The following is a 23175-nucleotide window of genomic DNA, read 5'->3' as shown; positions in this document are numbered from 1 at the left end:
AAAAAACCAAACCAAAACAAAAAGAATAAATCACTTCCAGACCGCTTTGACTTGCAAAGCTGCTTATTCCCTGCGCGTTCCCAGGCCCTGGTGACAGGGATTGAATTCCCCCTTCGCCGCCTCTTGTGCTCCAGAGCAGCTCCTGACATCTTGAAGTGATCAGCAGCTACGGAAGGGCGCGTGTCGCTGGAGGCCCAGGTTAAAGGGGAGAAGCAAAACATGCTGAAGCTGCTACAGGAAGGCTTGGCATCTCCTGCCATGCCTAAGGGTGGCTGCTTCTGTGCAGCTCCCACTGTCACCCACGGGCCCAGGAGCAGGCATTGTGCCCTGTCTTTGCTCTCTGGAATCACAGCACAAGCCGGCCGTTCGGGGTCAGCCTTTGTCACACGGGTGCATTTTCATCTGGCTCCATTCCCTGTTGCTGCTGGCTTTGCAATTTTTTGAAAACAAAGTGCTTGAAGAGGGGCTCTGGCCTTTATGGGCCTTTATGGGAGTGGAAAAAGCTTTTTGCATCAGGACGGCAGCATGTAGTTGACCCCGCTAGCATGGGGCAAGGAGGCAGGTTGCCCAAGGAGGCTGTGGATGCCCCATCCCTGCAGGCATTCAAGGCCAGGCTGGATGTGGCTCTGGGCAGCCTGGGCTGCTGGTTGGCGACCTGCATATAGCAGGGGGTTGGAACTGGATGAGCACTGTGGTCCTTTTCAGCCCAGGCTGTTCTATGATTTTTTAAGATAGGGAAGAAAAAAACCAACCACAATGTGGATAGAGAAAGAGGATTTGAGTAGCTATTTATAATCCCTTAATTTGGGTCATTTTGCTATGGTGGCTGAGTTTCTGCTCAGAGCTGGTATACGTGAGTCTCCAATTCAACAGGGTTTGTCACAGTTCTTTTGGGCACAGCACAACGTGAAGAAGAGGCTGGTGCATAGAGGGGGAAGAAGACAATAGGGAGAAGAGAAACCAGAGGAACTCTCACCCCCAGGTGGCAACAGGAAAGCTCTGGAAGCAGCCAGATACTCACACTTCCAGTACTCGATGGGTGGCAGCCAGCCCCAGGCAGGGGGTTGGAGTTAGGTACTCTTGAAGGTGATGCAACCCCAGCCATTCTGTGATTCTATGATTTTATGCTTGGCACAGAGTCTGACCACTTTGCCCTGGGGTTGGTGACACACGGTTTCCACATCGCCCCCTTTACCACCATTCTCAGTCTCTTCCACAGCACCGCTCTTCAGTGTTCAGCACAGCAAACATTCTTTCCTCCCCAAGGGAAGCCTGGCTATCGGGCCCTGACATCCCTATCCAACTCCACACATGGATAAATTCATGCATCTACTTGTTCCTGAGAGCTTGATGGTTTCATTTCCTCCCTTGTCTTTTCAATGGGAAACTCAACACTGAGTTGCAAACGGGCTGTGTATTACAGTCCCAAAGTACACGATTGGCCAGAGCCATAAGATATTGCCTGCTCCCACTGCCCAGTGGCCAGGCATCATCCAGGATTTGGCAGGAAATATCTTCCAGCCTCCCCCCAAAAAATGATGTCAAGAGGACTGAAATGAGACGATAACCTGTGGGGGACAGACCTTAAAAGAGAGAAACAAAGGCTGTCTGTCTCGTCTGCCCAAGCACCAGCATCCCGAACCAGCCCAACCAGTTGTGCTTTCAGCTCTTCAGGGCTCAGCACAGAGCACGCTGCAGGGAGCACCCACCTCTCCCAGATCGAAGGATGCAGAGTGAGTGCAGGTAGCACCTCACGGGTACAGCACTTCCTGACTCACACTTTAATGGCTCTCCAGTACAAAGGTTGTCCTATCCACCCACCCTTCAGACCTTGACACTGAGGAATGGCCGGTGCCCTTGGAGCCCTGCGTACGCACACACGCGCGTGCTGAGTCCTGTTTGGGAACACAAAGATCTCTATCATCACAGATTTCTCCTGCCTTCACAAGAAGTTCTAATCCCCTTCTGATAGCATCAGCAGCTCTGCAGTATTCTCAGCTTTGTCTTAGCAGCATCTCAGCGAGCGTTCTTGGTGCTGCAGTGCCTGACTGGAGCCCAAAGTTGACCCCTCTCGTTATTTTCAGTTTTGCTTCAGAGCAGTAACATTGTTTCTTCACAAGACTTTCTGGAGACTTTGGAGTCAGTGCAGTAGGCACGAAATCTTGCACTTAGCAGAACTGGCACTGCAATCAGGCTGTGGGACCTTATCCGCTCCGATTTTTTCCCCTTCGCTATGTCTGTATTCCCATTTTCATTTCCATTTTGTCGGATCTCTTTATTTCTGCTTTCTGTTCGTGTGTGTTTTTCTTCCCTTTGTAGAGTCTCCTGTTCTTCTAAACAGCAGGCTCCTCCAGGAACGTGTTGTTAGCCCCAGGCAGATAGATGGCTTTCCTGTGTTAAATGTTACATCCTGGCCACAAGATACAGCTCTCCAATGATTTGCAGAGAAAAGTGAGCCCTTTGTGGTGCTGCCAAAATGCCTTTCTTCTTGTGCTGCATTCTTTGGACACGCTGTACATGCTACATCTCTCACTTGGCCCGTTCTGTCCCCTGGCTCAGCTGATTCCTCCTAGGCCAATTTCTCCTGTTCTGCAGATCATTTCACAAAAGCAGAGAGCCATCTCCCAAGGTTGAACACTGGCTAAAACTTCCTTACTTCTGAGCTCTGGGCATTCTTTCTTGTCCACAAAATTGCTGCTTGCATTGCACCGTCTGATACTCTCATTTGTCTTCACACAGATATTTGGCCCCTGGCTCTGCAGATCCAGGGCACTATTTCTTCTAGCTGCCTTTCTACCAGAAACTGCAATACATTTTGCAAGCACTCTGCAGGTTGGTGAATTCTTACTTCTCCTAATTCTGGCTTTCCCCAGCAGGCTGCTTCTTATTTCTGAGAAAACAATAATGCCTTTAGTCATGACTTGAAGCAAGCATTCCCCAGACCACATGCTAGAGACACAATTTCAAACATGCTTTCAAGGCTTCCACTGCTTCTCCCTCTTATGAAGAAAAAGAAAGAGAAGAAAAGTGCTTTCTGATACACTACCTTGACAGAGGAGAAAAGCATGACTTTGCAGCAGTGGTGATATGGTGATATGTGAGAGCTACTAATTGTGATCTGCAGCCAGCAACACCCTGTTGTTTAGGTGAGCAATTATTAGGGTGAGAGGTGAAGAGAGGAACCACAGAGCAATGTCCAAATGGCTGAAAATACCACGGGAGGAGCTGGCTCCCTGCAGACAGCTGGCTCCACACGGTGCAGCCTGCCGTGTGTGTGCTACAGCACCCACAAGATGGGCAGATGAACAGCACGGTGCTGACCTCATCAGCGAAGCTCGTCTTTACAGGAATAAAAATAATCTCATTGTCCTGCCAGATTTTGGCAGCTGAGCACATCCCAAAGCAGTATGTCTGCACGTTCTGCTGTGACACCACAACCAAAGGAGGACAGCAGACACTTAGGAGCCAAGCAGATGGTTACACATGGATGACACTCGATTCTAGAATGAAGTACATCAGTGCATCGCTCCTTTCTCAGAATCCGTCCAGTCTTCCCAGAGCAGCCATTCTGATTGCCCGACACCTAGTGCTGGTAGTCTGAAATGCAGCTGTGAGGGTTGCAGCGCCCTCAGTCCTTGTGTGTATTGCAAGCCTGTGATGCTCCTTAGACAGACAAACCTCAGCGGGTTAGAAACTTATGAGTTCCACCTGAGCAAGCTTTAGCAAGCTGAAGCAAAACGATGCTCAGCAGTCAGTGCATTAGTTAACATAGTAAAGCAAAACCAGAGGGGCCTGGCTAAAAGGGTGGATTTCATCGCACGCCTCAACAACTCAGAGGGCAGTCCCTTGGCTGTTCTCCCAGGCCAAGGGAAATGGAAGAGCTGTGAAATGCACACTTACTGGGAAAAGGACTAAGAGCCCTGTTGAGGGCGGAGAGGAAAACAGAAAAGCACCTGAAATAGTGTATATTGTGAGAAGAAAAAACTCACTTGGGCAGCAACAAGCATGTAGGCTACAGGGATATTCATCCCTGGGGCTGGGACACAAAATGGGCTTCAGCCCATGTGTAAATGCTGGGTGCTCACAGTCCATGACACCATCCCTCCCATCCCTCCCAGCCTACGAACCGGATAAAATCATGGAGCATCCTGAGTTGGAAGGCACCCACAAGGATCAAGTCAAAATCTTGGCTCCACATAAGATGAAAGATGGGTTTGTTACCCAGTATGCTGCGAGCCAGTCTCACACAGGCACAAAACTCCCTCCTAAGATCTAACCTATATTTCCCCTCTTTCAGTTTAAAGCCATTTTCCCTTGTCTTATCAATATCAGATCGTGTAAAAAGTTGCTCCTCTTCCTGTTTGATTTATCACAGACCTGCACAAATTTGGGTGATAGGAGGTCTCCCACAAAGCTAGCACCCACAGGGATTTTCCATGATGCTTTCTATATATATTCTTATCACTTGACCACTCTTCCAACACAGCCTGCAGCTCTGTGACTGGTTGTCCAGTCTGTGTATTACTCCATGATGTCTTTTGCTGAGTCTGAAGGGCACCCACACTAAGGCTTGTACCAAGATTAATTCCCACTTGACTCACAACAATTCCCCCCTTTGAGACATACTTAACAGTGCAGTTTAGATTAGTCTCATTTTCTCTGAGGTTTTTGTTCACTGACTTCCAGCAACACTTGGATAGACACTGCAAGACAACATATAAACAGAGGCTAAAATTACCAGCACAACTGTTTAAAAATATGTGAAATATAGAATGGATAAAATCAAAGTTACAAAAGCAAAGAGTAATATTCCCAGAGTACAACCTAGTCCCAAATAAGCACCCAATCTATTCCAGGTGCAGTTCATGCATTTCTCATGATTTTTACCTTTAGGGAATTGACTTCTTCACCTTTCCACTTCTCACATGGAGCTGTTTTTGTCCTGGTGTAATGAACCCAGCACTCAATCCCCTTTACTTTTACTGCAGTATCTGTTGCTAAGAGTATCAGATAAGGTTCTTTTCACTTCTCACGCAGAGGTTTGGAGATACACTTGGTCCCATGGTTTGAAGGAATGTATGGGCACGTCCAGGAGTTCCTAATTGCACATACCTGAGAAGGGAAGAAAAAGATTCTTGCCAAAGAAAAGACATATTCAGTAAGTATTTGACCACCAGCTACATGCATCCAATCAGTTTTTGCTGCCAAATTTATAGTATTATTGTTTTCAGTGTAAGATTTCAAAAGGATTAGCTCCTTCCATAACGCTGTGGGCTATTTGAACTCTCAGCAATGCCAATTTATTTCAAATGTTCTTGACATAACCATTGAAATTGCCTTTTTGATATTTGATTCATTCTTTCTACCTGACCCCTTGACTGTGGTCTCCACAGAGTATGCAAGTATCATTTGCAGGAAAGCAGATACTCCTTGCATTATTTTTGCAATAAAATGAGCTCCTCTGATGAGAGTCCTTCTGAATATCAAACCTTGGAATTATTTCTTACTGTGAAAAAAATATGATTACTTCCCTTGCTCTGTTGGTTTGTCATGGGAATGCCTCAGGCCATCCAGAAAAGGTGTCAAGCAATCTCAATAAACTCTTCAATCCATTACACCACTGTAATTCAGAAAAGTCAATTTGCCAGTATTCCCCAGGTACAAAACTCTTTTTACCTCTCCTGGATGGGCTCTCCTCTAGATTTTAGGATAACTTTTAAGGCACGTCACATTTATTTGAACAATATTTTGGCAACCAATAACAACGTTGCTTCCTACCAAGTATGTTTGTACTGCTCCAATACAGTATCTAGTATATACACACCTGCAGAGGAGTGCTCTTTCCATTAATTTTTTCCCTATTGGAGAGGTAACTACACGCTGTTCATTAGGTGCTACCTGCTATCCTTTGGTAGTTTTAGAACAATTTAATAGCTCTCCTAATTTACCTTCTTTTCATATAAACAGGAGTCTTAATATTTAAGATATCTCCTTCCAAGGCTATAATTGCATATCCAGCTTTCTGCTCCCTAACAACAAAGCTGATTCCATCAGTGAATAGCTCCCAGCCAGGACTTTCCAGAGGGCTACCATTTAGATCTGTCTGTTTGGAATTGTTCAGCTTCTTGCAAACAATCTCGTCTTCCTCATTTAAAGGCAGGAACGATGCAGGATTTAAAACACTCAGCATTTTTTAATGTCATGTCATCTTGCTCAAGCAGTACCATTTTGCTGGGGGGCAGACAGTGATGTCCCTTTTCTTCCAAAAGAGCTATGACCACCTGTGGTACATAAATGGCAACTCTCTGCCCTAGTAGGAAAGTAACTGTCAATTTCTTACCTTGCCGTTGTTCCAATTCTTTAGCCAGTACATTACCAAACAGTGCAGGGCAGTTCTCGAATCCTTGAGGAAACACCATCCAACACTGCTGGGTCTTTGTCTCTGTTACTGGGCCTTCCCATGCAAAAGCAAACAATTTCTGGCTTTCCTCATCCAAGAAGAGGCAAAAAAAAAAGCATCTTTCAGACCTAGAACTGTCTAGTAAACATTAGAATCAACTCTAGTAGATTCTACTGGAACTCTAGTCAACAAAGTTCCAAACTGCAGGATGCACATTAGCAACTACTTCATTAACATCTCTCAAATCTTGCACTAATTGATAATCATGGCTTTTTAACAGTATTATATACAGACTGGCATTCTTGTCATAGTCTTTACTTTAGGAAATTCTCAATTACAGGTTTTAGCCCAATGCAGACCTCCAGCTTCGTAGAATATTCTTTTTGTCTTACCAGTTTAACTCCTGGCATAAATTCTACTCTTACTGGCTCAGCAGACTTGGCTCTCCTTGGCTTTTCTGTCACCCACACAAAAGGAATTTCAGATGGAATTTCAGTTTCTCGTTTTTCTTTGCTTTCTTCTCTCAAGCGTCCCTGTAACAAACAGACTTGTGTCTGCCGGGATTATCTTGCAGGATGTGTATCTAATCCTTGTTCTCATCAAAATTTAGATCCGAGCTCCCAGTTTGATCATCAAATCCCATCCCATGAGAAGTAAAGGGCATTTTGGCACATACAAAAACTCATGTGTTAAATTTCCAGTTCCACATCTAATCCTGTGGCCCCAACTACTGGCATACGATACCTAAAGGTCCTTTACAATAATTCATAGTGGGGCAAGCAGTTCTGGTGTCTACTAAACAGTGAATAGCTTCATTCCCCAGCTTTACTGGAACCTGTGGTCAGCTGTGGAACTTAATATGTTCATCCCCAGGATCTTCTACTTTTATCATCAGCTTCTGGATGCTGAACTAGAAGCATAAAAGTCCCATTGCTTGGCTTACAGCAGTAGCACCACACACAAAAAAAATAAACCCTACGTTCTATTATTGTAAATGTAGGCTATACATAAATATATATCTTTTTCTGTGACACAGAACAAGAGAAAACGGCCTCAAGTTGCACCAGAGAAGATTTTGGCTGGGTATTAGGAAAAATTCCTGCGCTGAAAGGGTTGTGAAGCATTGGAACGGGGTTATAGTAGAGCGTCCATGGAGTTGCTAAAAAAATGTATAGATGTGCTGCTGTGGGATGCGGTTTAATGGCAGACGTGGCAGTGATGGGAGGCAGCGAGCGGCTCCCCTCACGGCATCAACCCCCCTCACAGCGCCTCCCGCCCGCCACCATCCCGCCTCCCGTCGGCCCCCGCGCGGCGCGGAGCAGGGCGGGAACCGCGACATGGCCGCGCCCTCATAAAGCGCCGCCGCCGGCGCCCGCGCGTTTGCTCCCCGTGTGCGGCGGTGCCCCGAGCGGAGCGGGCTCCGAGCTGCGCGCCGGCTGTGTGCCCCAGAAATAATGAGGATATCGGGCCCCCATGTCGGACCACTCTGAAGAGAGGGCGACGATGATTGCGGCCGGCGACCTGCAGGAGTTCGTCCCCCGGGGCCGCGAGCACTGCCGCCGCCATCCCGGCGCGCACAACCTGCAGCCGCGGGAGCTGCAGCCAGCCTCCGAGCTCTGCTCGTCCGACGGGGCGGCCGGCCTGGTGGGCTCCCTCCGCGAGGTCACCATCCACGAGCGGCAGCGGGTAGGGCCGGGCCGCAGAGGGGCGGAGGGGGGAAGGGGGAGTCTGTAAGGGGGGGGAAGGATCTGTTCGGGGGGGGAGGATCTGTCCGGGGGGGGACATCTGTGGTGGTGGTGGGGGGAGCTGTGGTGGGACACCATCAGGAGAAACACGTCAGGGTAACCTGTCATTTCCTGAGCCCATTGACCACATCTCTTGTATCTTCTCCTTATGAAATCCTCTGTTTTTCTGTGTTTGTTTCTCGTTTTTATTTAAGGAAAGTTGGCAGCTGAGGAAAGGTGTCAGTGATTTTGGTGAGGAAGTGGACTACGATGAAGAGCTGTACGTGGCCAGCAACATGGTCATCTGGAGTAAAGGGAGTAAGAGTGAAGCATCAGCTGCCTATAAGGCATTCAGCGTTGACAGCCCTGTGCTGCAGGTACGTTCACTGGATGCTCTGTTGTGTTTGCAAACAGTGCCTTGAGGGTAGGGGTATGCTGGGGAATACAGAAATATAGGTTTTGGTAGTAGCATCAACTTGTTCTTCAGACGTTGTTGTGCTGTGCTTGGTTTTAGGCCTTGTGGTGTGACTTCACTATTCAGCAGGAGAAATCTGACAATGCTGATGGTAAGTTGTATCCCTGAGTTGTAGGAGCTTCTGGAGATCATCAAGTCCAGCCCCGTGTTAAAGCAGCTGTCCTGCAGCAGGTCCCACAGGAATGCATCCAGCCAGGTCTTTAATATCTCCAAAGGAGACTCTACCACCTCTCTGGCATTACTATAATGCCAACTAAGTACTTTGAGCTCAGCCCTTTTGACATGAGAGTTTCAGTCATTGAGAACTGTTGTTCTAAGGCTACCACCTGCCCCTTAAATGTACGTTCTTTTGCACAGGGAATATCTAAGAAAAGAGATAATCTGACTATTCTTTTTTTGTTCTGCAGTTTCGGGCAGTAAAGAAATAATACAGAAATGTGTCTGCATATTGCAGAGCTCGTGTGTAAATGTACATAGCATAGATGGAAAGGATTACATTGCTGCTTTACCCTTCCAGGTAAGTGCTTCACCTTGCTTTCCATCAGTGGGCTTGTTGTCTGGTTGCCTGCCATACTGTGGTGGGCAGGTGTGCATAAAGTGCTGCTGTTGGTGACTGCTGGAATTATTCATTCTAGTGAACGTGCACCAGTGATGAAAGTGTGACATTGATTATGGCAGTGGTGCAATTCTGGAAGTAGCAAAAGCCAGTTTGTAAGCTGTGGGAAAGTATGGGTATGCCAGAGACTTGTGTGGTTTGGGAACCTGCTCTCATCAACACAACCCTTCTATTAAGAAAAGGTTTAGGCAACATGTTTTGCCACAGTATGATATTCAATGGTGAGAAATTATCAATACAGTAAATGCTTGATATCTTTGTTGTGACTCTATCTCTAATCTTTTAATAGGTTGCAAACATCTGGCCAACAAAATTTGGTTTGTTATTGGAGCGTAGTGGTTCTTCACATGAAATACCTCCAAGTCCACCCAGGTATGTAGTGAGTGGCTTTTGATTGTTTTGCTGTAGACCGTAATTTCATACAGATGTGTAAAAATTGAAGAGGAATAATGAAAGAATGTGTGTGTTCATAACAGGGCCAGCTGAAACTGCGACTCCTACAAAGGGACTATCTACCAAGTCCTAATTTCCTCCAACATGAGATTGTTGTAACTGTGTGAGAGTGTTTGATCTTGGGAGCAGGGTATGGCAGGCAGAGTGTTACTGACCTCATTTCATTGAGGTTTGTCCTGAAAGTTGTTTCCAGGCTGCAAAGGTAGTCATGGAGATTCACTGGGAAATTGTCACTGAGAAATTTTCTCTCAGCTGTAACATGCTTTGAATCTCTGGAGTATCCTGGCCCATATTTGTAGACCCTGTGCTTTGTGGCTGGATATATAGAAGAAAAGTAGGGTAAGGGGTTGGTTGGCATGCTGGTAAGTAGTCTGAGCATACACTTCTGCTCTTCCTTGTTGTGTGCATTCCAGGCATTTGTGATTGTCTTGTCCTCATTAGAGTTGAGATTAAATATAGAGGCCTTGAAAATATTTAAGAAAGATCTGGAAAAAAAATATTTCCACGAGGTAGCTGCAGTGGGTGTTCCATTTCAATTTTGGTACCAGGTTAAGCAGGAGCTCAGGCAGATAGCCTTTTTAGTGTGTTGGTGTGCTGTGCTCTCATCACTCTATCCATAGGGATAGTGAAGTGTCTTCTTTCAGTGAAGGAAGGAGTTAGGCAGTGATTTGCTGCATTGTATTTGAACCCTTGGTCATCTCTCAGGTTTTCCAGCCTGTCAAATCCCCTGTTTTGCTTCTTGTGGCTGGCCTTGGCTGGCATCTGTGCTGGACCCCTTTGGGATTACTATAGAATGAAATTACACTGGTGCTGCATTTTCCTGCTTTATTACTTCACAAAACTGACCCTACTCAATCTGGACTTTCATGAAAATTTCCCCTTTTGCCACTGCCACCAACAGATTGGCACTATTGGTACTCTGTAATGGGTACAGATTACCTGATGTCTGGCTGCTGGTGTGGAACCCAAACTCTTCAGCTCAGTCTAAGAGCCTTCTTGCTCCTTGTAGCTGCCCTGGTGCTGACTGTTCGTTTGGGCCAGCCAGAGGTTGTCATGTGGCCACCAGGTGGGGTTACTCTCAAGTGCTGTGTGAAAAATAGCACTTTGGTAGAGCAGCACTTTGTCTGACTCTATTCAGTTAATTGGAAGAGCTTCTGCTAATGGAATATGTCTCTACTGTTAGGTTTCAGGCTCAAATTTGTTAAGGTCTAAGGAGTGTTTTGGGATTGCAGCATGTGCACCAACTGCAAGAGAAGGCAGTTAGGCTTATTAGCATTTGGTTTTTGAACATGCTTTGTTTGGTTTCTTTTTAGAGAACCTTTGCCTACTATGTTCAGCATGCTGCATCCCTTAGATGAGATAACACCTCTTGTCTGTAAGTCTGGAGGTAGGTTTAGGCCTTGACATCAAATGCTTAATGTATCACTCAAGCATTTTCTGTATTAAAAATGTGCAATAATGGCTCTTTTAAGAAGTCAGAAGTGACTTGTTTTAGCTGCTTTATGAACAGGGAAACCAGTCAGGATGAAAATCCAGATTGCAGAGCAAAGAGGGTATAAAAAATGACTAATCCTTCATCTGATAACAGTACTGTAGAAATGATATTTTCACCTTAACTTAGGTTAACTACTTCTTTAGCAGGTGTGTTTGGCTCTGCTAGAGTGCAGTATGTTGCTGATTACACCTTGAGGATTGTGTTTGTCAATGCTGAACCTTCCATTGTGATGACCTACGATACTGTACAGAGTTTGCATACTGTCTGGGCTCTTCGTAAAGTAAAGCCAGAGGTACAAATCTGTTACTGACTGTGTGTCATTATACATTTTTTTGTACGTGTTTAGGTGCCATTCTTGGGCATGTCTGTTAGAAATATCTGATTATTTGTGACTTAGTCTATTAATAGGGTGATTATTAGAGGGGGAAAAAAAGTCATACTTTTTATATACAACAGTTGTGGAGATCACTCAGTAAATGATGGCCATGTAACATATAGTGCCTATGGTGCACTGTACCAGGAAGTTTGTTCTCTGTTTAAACTGTTGCCCTCCATGAGAAAAGTGACAAACAACTTTCTGCCCTGAGAATCACAGGAGTAGTGTCAGTGACTGGGAGGCAGACCACTGTTGGAAGGAATAATTGCTTAGACTGGTGTAACTGCATGCCTTGCTGATGTAGGTGCATACTCCTAACGGCTAACTGATGAAACAAGCAGTTTGAGCTGCTTAGCTGGTACTGCCCATGTGTGATTAGTATGTAGAGATGTCTTGTCTTTCTCAGGAGCAGAACATGGTGCTGAAGTTCTCAGAGCAGCTGGGTACCCCTCAGAATGTGGCTGCTAGCAGCTCTTTGACTGCTCAACTCAGGAGCCTTTCAAAAGGAGACTCACCTATGGCCTCACCCTTCCAAAACTACTCATCTATTCACAGCCAGAGTAGATCAGTGTCATCACCCAGCATGCAGTCCCGCTCACCGTCCATCTCCAACATGGCTGCTTTAAGGTAGGTGCTGAACATAATGTGTAGACCTGATACCAAACAAATACAAGCTGTAAGATAGGCAATACATGTGGCATTGATGTCTTTCTCTGCCCCTTACAGATCTGTCCGCCTGAGCTGTACTATGCCTTCTCTTACAGCATCTGACAGCACTCTTGGAATGATTTTGAGACATTTGTTTGCTATTGTCTCTGTAGCATAGAGGGAATGATGGGTGTGCAAGAGACAAAGAGGTTCTGTTCTCATACAGCCAGTCTGTAGTGGAGTTAGGGACTGTCCTCAGGTCTTTTGAGTCTCAGGAGTGTTTTCAGTTAAAGCCATATTTAGAGAGAAAACGGGTTGGAACACATTTTCACAGTCTGGACCACAGAACTTGAAATGTTAGTTTACTTTTGGGATCTCGTCTCTTGGGTTTTGCCAGAGGCAACTGAACGTAAACTGGGGAATTGTTTTTTGTATGATGGGATGTATCTTGAAGGGAGGCTAATATTGCACTAGCTGCTGTTTCAGGGTGGTTTTCTTTTTTGTTTTTGGTGTATGAACACCCTGGTTTAATAGGGGTTCTGATCTGGTTATGTATGCTCACTTTTCAGTAATGTTTTGTTTCTGCTTGCAGCCGTTCTCATTCTCCTGCCCTGGGAGTACATTCATTCTCAGGAGTGCAGAGGTTCAACTCATCCAGCAATGTTCAGTCTCCGAGGAGGCACAGTATTACCCATTCTCCAGAGAGCACTTGCAGTGATTCCTTTCTCGTAACAGAAACAGAACCAATTGTTCCTGAGCTGTGTATAGATCATCTGTGGACAGAAGCTATCACAAAAATGAGGTTAAGTGCATGTTGGAATATGAGAGAAGTGTGGGATTGCCAGTGGGGTGAGAGAAAGATAAAGCAACAGCTTATTTTAGTGTGAGCCTTCTGCAAACAGCGATACACTAAGATAGGTGCATGAACTTGCACTTCCCACTTTTTTTTGAAGTCATGCTTGCTAAGTGTCCAGCCCACTTGAAAAAGAAGCTGGGCACTTGGAATAGTTTTACCTGCTGTGTTACTCATAGCCCTCCAAGATGGGGGGATGCTTTTGTGACATCTCTCATGCAAAGTAGATTCAAATACCATCACTGATATATTTTTTTTTGCATGTCTGCTCATTTTTAATCTATTTTATTATTTCTTGCTTTGTTGGCATGAAAATGGGCAAAACACTACTTAAAACCTAAGACTGAGTGGGAGAGCATGTGCTGTGCACACCAAAAAGTGTGAATGTGAAGACTGGAGTGCTAGAAAGTTAATTTCTCTCATAAGGACTGAAACTGAGACTGACACATTCCTAGCAGCTTGAGGCACTACTTATTTGAAGTCCAGTGTCCCTATGGTTTGTGGACATTGTTTTCTTTTTAATTAAAGTTTTTTATAATAAACCCAACACTATGCTGCTCTTTGTGTCTTATTTAGAGAGAAGAATTCCCAGGCATCTAAAGTGTTTATTACCACTGACCTTTGTGGGCAGAAGTTCTTATGCTTCTTAGTGGAATCCCAGCTCCAGCTGCGGTGAGCATTCCTACTTTGGGGCCAGGTTTGAAGAAATAAAAAGGGAGGGGAGGGGGGTAAAGCACTCAAAAATGTGTCTAGATCAAGGCTTTAACATACTTATTCGTTCAGCTAGTGGAATCTGTGATGTGAGGTGTCAGTGCTTCTCATATGGCAGTTTTTAATTGGAGTGGTGTAGATGATTTGGGTTATTTAAATAAAATTGAAATTGCAAGAGGACATTCAGTGTGCTTTGAGTGGTATTCTTATTTATGCTTGTCTTTACCCTTTAGAATCACACTGGGGATTTCATTTAGACTAGGGGAATAACAGTAAATGATTAGTGGGGCAAAGCTAGAAAAGGAAGGATGAAGGAACCAGGTATACCACAGTAAGACAAACTGCACCTTGTAACACAACTTTTCTGTTTTTGCCTTTCTATAACAGTTGACAGGACAATCACTTTATATTTCGTGTTGTTTTCTCAAATCTCTAGGTGTGTGAAGTTTCAAGAGAGCAATGATAAGTCACAGCTGATCTTTGGTTCTGTTACCAATATTCAGGCAAAGGACGCAGCTCCAGTGCAGGTATGTAACTTTATGGACTATTAGCTGCAAAGTATCTTCCTTTGTCACTTGTGTCATCCATTTGTCATACAAGAAGCTGAAGATGCTGTTTGATTCTTGCAGGGTGTTGATACACTGCTGGTTCTGGAAGGTAGTGGAAATCTAGTGCTTTATTCTGGAATTGTTCGTGTAAGTAGCAGGCTTTTGTGTCCAAAAACAAGTGTTTGACTCCAGTTATAAGCTAGGCTGTGCAGAGGGTGCATCATACCTTACAAGGTATCACTTTAAGCTGCTGTAGGCTGCTTCTCATTTAAGACTTACTTGGGAAGGTGCCTGTGCTCTCCTGATGGGTGTAATTTATATACAATGCTGGAAGGGTGGTTCTGAGGGATGACTGGTGCCTTGTGGTACAACTAAATATCTGGAGCTTCTTTTGCAGCAGCAGCAGTAAAGTGCTAAACTAATACAGTGCTTTCAAACAAAATATCAAGGATGTAGGAAGTAAGGATTTAGTTCATTCAAAATAAATATTTTTGAACTGTATACAGATGGAATGTGTTCTTTCCACATATGCAGAGATGTTGAATGTTAGAATTTGTTTACCTGTGTGTGTATAGTATGTATATTTTTAAAAAAATAATTGCTCTGCAAGTGCAGTTTATCCTATGAAGCACAGCTGAATTTTTAGTAGAAGTAGACCAGTAGCAGTAATGTACAAGACTGACCATAGATGGTGGTTTTCCTTAATGTGTGTTCTCCCAAAGGAAGGCATTAAATTAAGCAGTCTTCAGGCTTTAGTTCAAGTATGTATCCACTTCTTCTTAAATTGCTCCTTTAACCTGTTATAATTAAAAACCACTGGTGTATATATAAGCAAGCTTGTGGAAGCACAAGCATGAAAACCAACTGTTTGCTTTTCCATATATTGTTCAAAAAAGGTGGGGAAGGTTTTTATTCCTGGACTGCCTGCTCCATCCCTGACAATGTCCAACCAAATGCCTCGGCCAAGCACTCCTTTGGATAGTGTCAGCACTCCATCCAAGACTTTGAATAAACATCTGGGGCCTCTAGAAGAGGTAAGCGGAAACAAAATCCTGCCCTGAAAAGGCTGCAGTTTTTAATAGCTTTGACATAATTGATCAAGTAACTGGATGCTTTTTTCTGTACTGCAGTCTGTTAATCTAAATTCTGGACTCTTAGATTTATAGAAATTGTGATGGAAATGCTGCTTTATGCTGGTATCTTCTGTTTAGGAATGTTCCTTAGCAAAAAGTCCCACAGGAGAGCTTCTGTGAGCATCTTTAGCAGGTGAAAATGAAGCTTTCAAACACCAATACATCTGTTTAAGTTACAAAGTAGCTGAAGGCAGATGCATGGATGGTCTTTGAAGAGGAGCTTCTAGTCCCTTCTCACTGTTTAGTAGTGCAGGATTAAGTCCACTCTGGCTAGAGGAGATCATGAACATTTTGCAAGAGAGAGCCTGTTAGTTTAAACCTCACGAAGCTATTGTGAAAGACTTGTTATGGCTATGCTTATCTTATTTCTGTGGTTGATCAAGACCATTCTCTTTCCACTTTAGTTTTCATGCACAGCCTTCTTCCCCACAGCCTCCATCCATATTTTGTTTGGATGCATTGATACATCAGGTTAAGTGAAAGTACAGTGAGGGCTGAGATGGGTGTGTGATGCAGATCTCATAAACACACGCTGTAAGTTGAAAAGGGAGGTTTAAAAAACAGCTTATTTGTTTGGCAGTTCAAGTTGGGCATCTTTCATTTGAATGTTCAGTTGATTTTTAACATTTGAAGTGTCTTTGGGAGCTAAATCTTTTACTTTTCTCGGGTAAAGTCCCTGAATGCAGTGTTTAAAGTCTGTCTGTTATGTCCTGCCTCATTTATGAAGTTTATAGAACTTCTGAGACAGGTTTGAAATGACATTAGCAGCTTTCAAAATCTTACTGGTACACTTTAAAATGGTCATTTAAACTGTCCTTTGCTCAGATACTTTAACAATTCTAAGCAATCATTCTTACCTTTGCAGAGGTATGAATGAAGAAAGAATTACCTTACATTCTTACTCTTTGCAGAGTATGCTTTTGTCACCAGTTCCAGAGATAAGGGATTCTTCTAAACTCCATGACTCTTCTTATGTTGAGGACTGCACTTTCCAGCAGCATGGGACTTTCATTCATGCTCTAAGAGATCCTGTCCACAACAGAGTAACTTTAGTAGGTATTATTCTGTAATTTGAGTCATGACCTTGTTAGCAAAGCAAAATAAGGGTCAAGCTTGTTTTTCATAGAATCATAGAACAGCCTGGGTTGAAAAGGACCTCAAAGATCATCTAGTTTCAACCCCCTATATAGTAAGATGTTGCTGGCAGCTCCTGGTCGGCAGTAAAATGTTAAACATGCATTGTGAACTCCACGTTTTTCTATGTTGAATGTCCTAAAAGGCATAGAGGTTTAATGATTCCTTCAGGTGATTCAGGTCAAGGTCCATTTAAAGTGTTTTCTGGAGCTAGAATCTGAGGTTGCAAACTTTTGAGTGTAGCCAATAGCTAAGAGTTCAGAATATGCTCGGTACACAAATGGGTTCTGAGTTGATGAAAACAGACCCCATCTCTCTTGAAAGATGCATTTTGTAGTTCAACTCTTCCTTTTTTTTTCCTCCAGGAACTCAGCAGTAACACAATGGTTCGGATTACAATTCCTGAAATTGCCACTTCAGAGCTAGGTATGATTCAGAAGCTCTCATGTGAAATATGTTCCATGATTTTTGAGGATTCCTTTTTTTTTTTTTTTTTTTTTTTTTTTTAAGTAGTTTATACACAGCTTAGACTGTGTAAGCATTTGGTATGTTGTATTTTGAGGTTTATTGACTTACTTTGTACAGCTGCTATCATTGATTTAGGTGTGCTCTGCTACTTTGAGTGCTTCATCTGATGCACTCTTGAAACTTCTTTGTTCTTTTGGTGTCTTTCTACTTTACTGTTCATGCTTGCTCAGGGCTGAGATGTCAGTTCAGACACAACTTGTTCTCATTAATGAGCGAAAAAGCTTCCCCTCCTCCCCCTGCTTTGTGTGGTGAGTTAAAGAGGCTGTGTTTAACCAAAACTGAAGGAACAAAAGGTTATGTGGTGTGGCTTTTACTGAAAGAGTTTCTGGAGAGTTAAAAGTAGGTCCAAGTACTGTAACAATTTGTAGCATTAATTGTGTGAGTAGCATTGGGAGTAATGGAAAACAGGCCTAACTTTGGGCTTTTTTCTCTTTTGCAACAGTGAAAACATGTCTGCAAGGGGTCAAGGCTATCCTGCCCAAGGAGATAGCTGTACAAATGCTTGTCAAGTGGTACAATGCTTATAATGCCCCTGGAGGACCAAGCTATCGCTTGGAATGGAATTTATTTGTAACTTGTCTCATGAATATGATGGGTTATAACACAGAGAAGCTGACCTGGACGCGTAATGTAAGCAAGCGTGCATGTTTGTTTCCTTAGCTTATGTTAATACTTCTAATAATTCTTCAAGGTTTGAAATGATTGGAGAGGTGCTGAAGTAAAAAATAAGTTGTCTCTGGTCCTAAATGACAAGATGCTACTGAATTAATTGTGCATTTCTAAATTTCAGGTGTACATTTTAGTCTGGGATGCGTGTAGCTATAAGGTGCTTAACGCCAGCACGTCAGATGAAAATAAATTAAGATATCTTACTCCACTACTAACGCTGATGGATTAAAGATTTTACTCAAACAGTCTTAATTAAGCCTATTTTGATTAGAAGCAGAAAACGCAGTTCAGATCCTAAAGAAGGTTTTTCTGCAGTTTTCAAGTTACTGCTTTAAGTTGTGTCTTTTAAATCAAACTTACTTGGAGTTTTCTGTAAGTGAATTTCCTGCTAGCAGTACACTTGTGATGCTCACAGGGTGGGAGGAGTAGGGGATGCAAGCATAAGTATACTGATGAAATAAAAGCAATTAGTGTGTACCCACATTACTTGCACTAGCTCGTACCCAGTATTTCCTCTGTCCAATGCCAAAAGTTAGGCAGTCAGACCTCAAGTTTGTGCAGCATACACCAGACTAATTAGCTGTGTGTAGAAAACATCTAATTGGAGTGCATACTTTATATGTGAGGAAAACATAAATATGTAAAGCAACATCATGTAGTGTGTGGTTTGAATGCATGTTAGGACTGTTTTATTTTTTAATTTATTAATTTTTAAATTATTATTTAAATAATAAAAATATTTTTTTTAATTATTAATTTTTAAATTTATTTTAAAAATAAGTAATTTTAATTACTTATGCAGCATATTTCTTTGTTTCTTGCAGCTTAATGTTGGAGGATCACCTTCACCAGTGAGTGCACCAAAGAAGGCTAGGCCATCAGAGACAGGGTCAGATGAAGTAAGAAATGGTTCTCTTTGACAAATAAAAGCTTGGGAGTGTGTTGATTTATTGTTGGGCTTTTTTTTTTTTTTTTTTTTTTTTTTTTTTTTAAAAGATAATTCAGTAGAAACACCTCTGATCTGGGCTCACCAGGGATTGCAAGTCTGTGGGGGAAGGAAAGCTGTTTTGCATTGTGCTGTCTGTATCTTGTGACCTTTCTTGTCAGGGTCCTGGTTTCAGAGAAGTTAGATTTAGGAATGAATTCAATATGAATTACAAATCAACACCAAGCAGTTTTCTGACAGTACCAAATGTCTCCTAGATGCTTTATCCCCTTAAAATAAAGTTGGCTTACCTCTCCTCCACTCAGCACCTTCAGCAAGTTAGGAGCATCAAATTACATGCTTTACTGAATGCACTGGTTCTTACTGAATTTAGCAGTGTTCAAGATTGATTCACCAGGTCTTGCCAAGGCAAGAGCAGGAAGGTTGTTTTTCTTTCATGTAGTCAAGCAGTAAAGTGGATAAGACTTATTAGCATTCCACTGTAAGAGGCTTACAAGCTACAATGGCACAATTGTGCCATCAAGTTTTGTGGGTTGGCAGCTCAGTGAACCCATGGGGTTTACAGGCTGCAATCTGTATGAAACAGGTTAAGATCTAAATGCCCAGTGTGCTGTGATGGAAGTAGGAAGAAGGCTGGGGGCACTGGGTGAGTTGCAGCAAGGTGTCATGCGCTGAATTATCAGTGCAAAGGAGGCACTTGAGATCACTTTTCTTCCATCTTTGTTTTCTTAAATGTTAATGCTTTGATTCATTATATGCATAACTGGAGGGAGGATGGGAAGATGCAGCTTAACAATTGAATCTGTGCAAGGTAGCTTGCAGGATTTGTGTGGCACACCAACTGCATTTGAATTGGTTTAGGGGAAGAAGCCTGTGCAGTGGTGCTCTGGAGCTCACTTCTGGAATTATGTTCATTGTTTGTTGCCTCTTTCTCCTGTGTGCTTGGTCTAGGACTGGGAATATCTCCTGAGCTCTGATTACCACAGAAATTTTGAGTCTCATCCTCTATCCAAAGTCTTGGGATTGGACCCTCTGGAAATTTTAGCTCCAAAGGATGACTTCTTACAGGGCCTTAGCCTGGATTACTCAACTCTCCTTTTCACCCATATTCCTGCTATTTTCTTTGTACTTCACCTGGTCTATGAGGAGTTCAAACTGAACCTTCTGATGGGAGAGGAAAATCGGTCACTTGTTGTTCTTCTGGTTCAGCTGGCCAGGTATGCCAAACTGACGAAGCGCAGATGCTGTAAGTTGTGTGGTGTCTCTTGACGTTGGGTTTTTTTAGGGGGGAGATTTGGGGATTACCCAAAGTGGAACAGACTTTCATATTTTTGAAGGAAATGAATAAGTAACAGTTAAAGATATTTGTTGTAGGAGATCTCCTGTATAGTTCTGACCACTTACCAACATAAGTATGATTCACAAATCGTAGTTCTTGGTAGATAGATGGCTTTTGTTCCTGCCATATAAGAAAAGGGAGAGGGAAGAAGTCTGTTTAACAGAATTTGTACATCAGAGTGCAGACAATCCTGCTGCAGGCAGAAGTAAAATCACTTTGTTGACTCAGTTGCTCAGACCAAAGTCTTCTGCATTTAGTGATTTCTTGCTGGTGGTATTGGTAGGTTTGGGGATTTTTTTTGTTTTATTTTGTTGTAAAACACAAACAGAATCTCATCTCAGTTCAGATTTTACATGACCTCACCATTTAGATCATGTCAGGAAACTTGAGCAGTCCCTGCTTTTGTTGCCTCTCTGGCAGCTGAAGTTCTGTGTACCCTGGACAGTTCACATTTTCTCTACTGCACTGACTAAGCTCTATCACAAGATCAATCAAATATTCATCTTTGTGGCATTTTCACTGCAGCCAGTGATTGCATCTTCTCATCTTCCACCCCCACATTCAGATTGCATTGCGTATGTATAGACACATGCACACAGTTATCTGTGTAAGCAAAGGACTCGGTAAAGCCTCTCCAAGTTTTGTTTGATATTTCTACCAAAATCTCTGTATGATTAATAGATTCTTCACCTGGCACTGCAGTTGATTGACTGGAGTAGTTTCCAGAAGTAGTAGATTGACCTGTCCATTATTCTGTTGTGCCAATGAAAAGCAAAGCTCTGATGAAATGCTGTGCATCTGCTGGGGCTGGGAGCTGTTGTTTGCATTCACATCTTGCAGATAAACACATCTGACTTGTAGCATTTAGAAGTTTGGGGAAGATGTAGTGACAGTTGTTATGCTGTGGGTGGTGGTGGTGGTGGAGGTGTGGCACAAATTAGAACCACGACTGAAAAGAAGTGCACTGGGGGGAAATAAAGCATGCAGGTTACTTGCTTAGCAAAGGGGCAATGCCTGTGAGCAGCCCTAGTTAAAGAAGTCAGCTTCACTCCTTGTATCTGGTGCATATTACAACATTTAAAGTGAACAGAAAATGTCAGAAATGGAGAAAGGCGTGGAGTTTGTTTCTTCTTGTTTTTCTTTGTAGTGTGATTCACATCTTTCATTCTAGGGACTTGAAACTTGAAGCTTATATAGATTACTACTACAGAGACTATCCAGCCCTTGTAAAAAGCTCTGGACAGACTTGCATAATTGATCAAGGTGAGTTTAAGTCTATGTGAAGCTGAGTGTTCAGTGGTAGTGGTGTGCAAGTTTTCTCTTAATGCTGAGCATGTTGATAGCTGGTCAGGACTGAACCCACGTGTAAAACTGTGCATGGATTGCTTGGTTCCTTTGTCTTCAAAAGTCTGTTAGAACCCTGCAGTCACAAGCTGGTGCCTTCAGTGTGGTGCTTCGTGGGATGTTTCACAGCAAGGACCTGGGAGGAAGTAATGGTTTTATCCCAGGAAACTCATAGCTCAGGCAGGCTGAGAAATATTTGTGGAGAGCTGTGGAAAAACCTGGTAATGAGGTGTGCTTCTACTGTGAAAAGTATCCATAGGTTGGTGTAAGCTCTCAGTTTATAGTCCCTCAAAAATAAAGCAGAGCTGAATGCACAATCGTGAAAGCTAAAATAAGATCTCTTATTGTTTGTGCATCTGTTTAATGTACTACTAGCTGAAATTGTCTAGTTATACAAGACAAAATACTCTTTTTCCTGGCACACAAAACATTATCTCATTATATTGGTCAGGCTTTGCTGCTTGTGTGTGTGGATAGGGAGGACAAAGAGATTATAGTTGGGCTGTTCCCTTGCTTAATTTGATGTTTAATGACAAGACTGTCTCCCTCAGGTTTTCGAAGATTAGCAATTAGACATTACTTTTCACAGTGGGCTGAGACTTGCTTGAAAGACATAAAGGTGTTTCATTCTTCCATTACTGTCTAGCTATTAACTTGCATCTGACAGAAGGCAGATGTGATCCATAACGCTTTGAAAGACCATGTTTCTATTCTTACACAAAAAAAGTAGTATAGGGCCTGTTTTGAGAACAGAGGAACAATTTTTGTGCATTTGCCATGAACTCAGTGTCATGACTGTTGATACCATTAAATCCAAACAGGTTTCATGCATCATCCCGCATTTTTTTCTGCTGAGCCTCCAAGTATCTTTCAGTGGCTGAGTTCCTGTCTAAAGGGAGGAAGAGTACAGCCTTATCCTTACTTACCAGGAATCTGTGAAAGGAGCAAACTGGTAATACTGGTACGTATGTTGGCAAAGAGGATGCGCTTTCCTCTATCAGCGTAGCAGCACTGTGGCCACGGATTGTTCTAGCTGCTTAATTTCCTGTGAGTGAAGTGCCCTCCATGGGAACTCAAATGATGAAGTTTGTCATGTGTGAAGCATTGGGAGCGTGCTGGAGCAGTACTGAGCCTGTGATGAACAACTGCTTAGGAGCACGGCTGTAGCCGTGCTGTTTGGACATCTAAGCATCTCCAAGTGTTACTGTGCTAAGCAGGCCTCATTTGTCTGCATGATACTCTCCTGTGACATTGTGGTGTCAGCCTTTTCCCAAGGGGTAATAACAAATGTTTAGCAGAAAGAAATCTCTGCTAGTTCTATCCTCTGTTCTATCACAGCTTGAATATTTCTGAAGGATGTAGATGAGTTTTAGCAGGTTGGGAGGAGGTATTTGAGGCTAGGAAGAAGAGCATATGAGTGCAGGGTAAATGGCCTATGCTTCGCTGCTCATGTTTTTGGTTTTTTGTGGTTTGCAGTAGTGGCATGTGCAAAGTAATAATGTAACTCAGTTAACTGTATTTCGTGAGTGAGAATTTCCTGGCTTTTCTCTTGGGCATGTATCAACATAAATATTTAACTGCATGAGTAGTTATTAGTGCTGATGTTATCTTCTGGTCAGCCTTCTTGGCTTCTTCACAAAGTGTTTGTGGAGAAAAGCTGTCAGTACAGGATTTGGAGCAGAAATGTTGAGCTGAAGAGAAAAACAGAGCAGCGAGGCCCTGTTGTGACCCAGCTGTCCAAGAGTAATTGCACAGTCTTCCATTGGAACTGCCAGGAATCTCC

At 43.2% G+C, this 23175-nt stretch overlaps 1 protein-coding gene across 1 annotated transcript in view; it reads left to right on the top strand.

The window, feature by feature from the left end:
• Nucleotides 1-7873: 7873 nt before the first annotated feature.
• Nucleotides 7874-23175, top strand: part of ANAPC1 (anaphase promoting complex subunit 1) — a gene marked incomplete at both ends in the record, with an annotated part of 33711 nt that continues 18409 nt past the window's right edge. Inside the window, 20 exons of the mRNA XM_079550791.1 lie at nucleotides 7874-8086; nucleotides 8340-8501; nucleotides 8639-8690; nucleotides 9007-9116; nucleotides 9505-9587; nucleotides 10982-11055; nucleotides 11307-11455; nucleotides 11946-12166; nucleotides 12780-12989; nucleotides 13617-13712; nucleotides 14188-14278; nucleotides 14381-14446; nucleotides 15196-15333; nucleotides 16344-16484; nucleotides 16932-16992; nucleotides 17537-17724; nucleotides 18588-18662; nucleotides 19661-19926; nucleotides 21220-21311; nucleotides 22214-22353. Coding sequence (XP_079406917.1) covers nucleotides 7874-8086; nucleotides 8340-8501; nucleotides 8639-8690; nucleotides 9007-9116; nucleotides 9505-9587; nucleotides 10982-11055; nucleotides 11307-11455; nucleotides 11946-12166; nucleotides 12780-12989; nucleotides 13617-13712; nucleotides 14188-14278; nucleotides 14381-14446; nucleotides 15196-15333; nucleotides 16344-16484; nucleotides 16932-16992; nucleotides 17537-17724; nucleotides 18588-18662; nucleotides 19661-19926; nucleotides 21220-21311; nucleotides 22214-22353 — 2628 coding nt within the window. The remainder of the gene's footprint in view (nucleotides 8087-8339; nucleotides 8502-8638; nucleotides 8691-9006; nucleotides 9117-9504; nucleotides 9588-10981; nucleotides 11056-11306; nucleotides 11456-11945; nucleotides 12167-12779; nucleotides 12990-13616; nucleotides 13713-14187; nucleotides 14279-14380; nucleotides 14447-15195; nucleotides 15334-16343; nucleotides 16485-16931; nucleotides 16993-17536; nucleotides 17725-18587; nucleotides 18663-19660; nucleotides 19927-21219; nucleotides 21312-22213; nucleotides 22354-23175) is intronic.

The sequence above is a fragment of the Tetrao urogallus genome, assembly GCF_951394365.1.
Source record: "Tetrao urogallus genome assembly, chromosome: 2".
Taxonomy (NCBI): domain Eukaryota; kingdom Metazoa; phylum Chordata; class Aves; order Galliformes; family Phasianidae; genus Tetrao; species Tetrao urogallus.
Note: the sequence above shows the minus strand (reverse complement) of the source record. Positions and strands in the feature narration are given on the sequence as shown.